At 43.7% G+C, this 3,309-nt stretch overlaps 1 protein-coding gene across 2 annotated transcripts in view; it reads right to left on the reverse strand.

The window, feature by feature from the left end:
* Nucleotides 1-3,309, reverse strand: part of TXNDC9 (thioredoxin domain containing 9) — a 29,540-nt gene that overhangs the window by 8,685 nt on the left and 17,546 nt on the right. For both annotated transcript variants that reach the window (XM_011956568.1, XM_011956567.1), the window contains one exon: nt 744-862. In XM_011956568.1, the coding sequence (XP_011811958.1) occupies nt 744-862 (119 nt within the window). The remainder of the gene's footprint in view (nt 1-743; nt 863-3,309) is intronic.

Below are 3,309 nucleotides of genomic sequence, written 5' to 3' on the forward strand. Positions count from 1 at the left end.
GCAAGAGAATCGCTTGAACCCACGAGGTGGAGATTGCAGTAAGCTGAGATCTCACCACTGCACTCCAGCCTGGGCGACACAGCGAGACTCTGTCTCAAAAAAAAAAAAAAAAGAATTTTAAGTGTACATTTCTAAGATGTTTTTAGAACTAGCTAGGGAAAACACAATTCAAAAACATAAGCTGTTTATATGGGAATACTGACTTGCAGTAATATTCATTTATACTTTTGCAAGAAACTGTTCTTTAAGTTACTCCTTAAAATAACGATTAACTTTTTTTCTCTTTTTTTTTTTTTTTTTTTGAGATGGAGTCTCACTCTATCGCCCAAGCTGGAGTGCAGTGTCACGATCTCCACTCACTGCAACCTCTGTCTCCTGGGTTCAAGCAATTCTCCCACCTCAGCCTCCCCAGTAGCTGGGACTACAGGTGCCTGCCACCACATCCGGCTAATTTTGTAGTTTTAGTAGAGACAGGGTTTCTCCATGTTGGCCAGGCTGATCTCGAACTCCTGACCTCAAGTGATCCGCCCCCACCCTTGGCCTCCCAAAATGCTGCGATTGCAGGCTTGAGTCATTGGACCCCCACCTGCTTAATACTAAATAACATATGAGAGAGTACAATGAAAGAACTTAGGAAGTTTTTCCTTTTCGTTTTCTTCATTTCTCTAGTAAGCCAGTGTATCTTTATCCAAACAATTCACTGTGGTTTTTTTAGAAAAAGTCACAGATGGAAACAAAGTTACCTGAATGCAGAATCTCTGTAGAAATGGCAAACCACTTTTTTACTCTCCTTGACTTCTTGAAAAAAGTCTCTTTCACTAGGGATTTCTCTGTATTCCCCATGTCCTTTAGAAAGCCATTCCTAATTTGGAGAGAAGCAAAACATTACACATGTGAAATCTGTTTCAGCACCACTTAACATTTTAAGTGTCCAAATCACCATCGTATTTTGTAATGAATTTTAAAACAAACAAACAAAAAATTTTTTTTTTTAGTTCCTTCAAGTAGGGACTGAAAGAACACGACTCTCAACAGCTGTTGCCTGTTCCCAGTATCGTGGCTATATCACAATACTGGAGGGAAAGAATTACTGTCATGCTGATAAGAATTTTAAGTGGGCCAGGCGCGGTGGCTCAAGCCTGTAATCCCAGCACTTAGGGAGGCCAAGACGGGCAGATCATGCCTTTTTTTTTTTTTGAGACAGTTTCACTCTGTCGCCAGGCTGGAGTGCCGTGGCGCGATCTCGGCTCACTGCAACCTCCACCTCCCGGGTTCAAGCAATTCTGCTTCTGCCTCCCAAGTAGCTGGAACTACAGGCAGGCGCTACCACGCCCACCTAATTTTTGTATTTTCAGTAGAGATGGAGTTTCACCATGTTGGCCAGGATGGTCTCGATTTCTTGACCTCGTGATCCGCCTGCCTCGGCTTCCCAAAGTGCTGGGATTAGAGGCGTGATCCACCATGCCCGGCCCAAAAGTTTTTTGTTTGTTTGTTTGTTTGTTTTTGAGAATGGGTCTCACTAAAGTTGCCCAGGATGAAGTGTGGCGGCGGCATGATCATAGCTCACTGCAGCCTCAACCTCCTGGGCTCAAGAGATCCTCCTACGTCAGTCTCCCAGGGAGTTGGGACCACTGGCGCGTGCCACACCATGCCTAGTTAGTTTTTTTTTTTTTTTGGTAGAGACAGTGCTTTACGATATTGCCCCGGCTGATCTCAAACTCCTAGGTTCAAGCAATCCTCCCACCTTGTCCTCCAAAAGTGCTGGGGTTACAGGCATGCGCCACTGTGCCTGGCTGAAGTCAATTTTATCTTGTAGAGAAGTGAATTCCTTTTAGCAATTTACTTTCCTGTTTCTACTGTCAATACAAAATTAGTTTATGGACAGTGAATGTCTCTACAGCATGGCCTGGGTTCAAGACAATTACCTGTCTTTGTAGCTTAAAACATCTGTTTTCTCAGAACTTTCAAAATAAAAGTTTTAGACTTAAGAGACTCAGAGTGTAAATATCACTTAACTGTATCCATGTACTCCTAAACTACTAAAACCAGAAGCATTTGATCCAAGTTACTACAAATAAGTCTTTTAAAAACAACGCTCATGAGGCCAGGTACAGTGGCTCACGCCTGTAATCCCAGCACTTTGGGAGGCCGAGGTGGCGGGATCATCTGAGGTCAGGAGTTAGAGACTAGCCTGGCCAACACGGTGAAACGCTGTCTCTACCAAAAAAAAAAAAAAAAAAAAAAAAAAGAAATTACCTAGCCGTGGTGGTGGGCACCTGTAATCCTAGCTACTCGGGAGGCTGAGGCAGTAGAACTGCTTGAACCCGGGAGGCAGAGGTTGCAGTGAGCTGAGATCACGCCACTGCCTGGGCAACAGAGCAAGACTCTGTGTCAAAAATAAATAAAAATAAAAATAATACTTATGAGATAAACCCAATTCGTCTTGGGGAGAGAAGGAGGATACTGCAGCTCTGAAGCTCAAGAGCTCTATCTGCTTCTGATAACCACCTTATAAATGTTTAAAAAGCATCTATACCGGCACTAATTGTTAAAAAGGTCTTCTCACACTGAACTGCAATACATCTATAACTCTAGTCTGCGGATTCCAGCTTGGGCAAAGATGAAAGTTTTAATCTCTTTCCCATGTGGGCCCTTCACACATCTCATATTGCCTAAGTTTTCCCTTCTCCACACTGAACACTTGCAGTTCCTTTTAACTGTTCTCATATGACAAGATTTCTAGAGTTTCTACTCTTCCAGGATATCATCTAAACACACTCTAATTCACCCATGTCTTCCTAAAATGTAACAGAGGTCTGAATCCAGCCTCCAGAAGGGGTCCAACCAAAGAGCCAGGAAGGCCATCTCCCTGCCTCCTCTGGACGTCAGTGAACATGGCCCAGACTGTATTAATAACTGTGGTGTCCAAATCACATCCACTTACATCGAGCGGACATCCCGCAGGAGACCCTCGTATTTTCTTATGTGAAATTTCTATACACAGTTTAACTCTTAAATACAATTCCTCAATGACATGACATTTCACGACTGCTTTCACAACTTACTAATGATATGTGCCCTTAAAAAGTATTTGTTAGGCTGGACGCAGTGGTTCACACCTGTTATCTCAGCACCTCGGGAAGCTGAGGCAGGCAGATCACTTGAGGACAGGAGTTTGAGATCAGCCTGGGCAACATGACGAAACCCTGTCTCCACAAAAAACATGAAAATTAGCCAGGTGTGTTGGCACACACCTGTAATCCCAGCTCCTCAGGGGCTGAGGCACAATAATCGCTTGAACCCCGAAGG

This window comes from Colobus angolensis, unplaced genomic scaffold (genome assembly GCF_000951035.1).
Source record: "Colobus angolensis palliatus isolate OR3802 unplaced genomic scaffold, Cang.pa_1.0 Scaffold42, whole genome shotgun sequence".
In the NCBI taxonomy this organism is placed as follows: Eukaryota; Metazoa; Chordata; class Mammalia; order Primates; family Cercopithecidae; genus Colobus; species Colobus angolensis.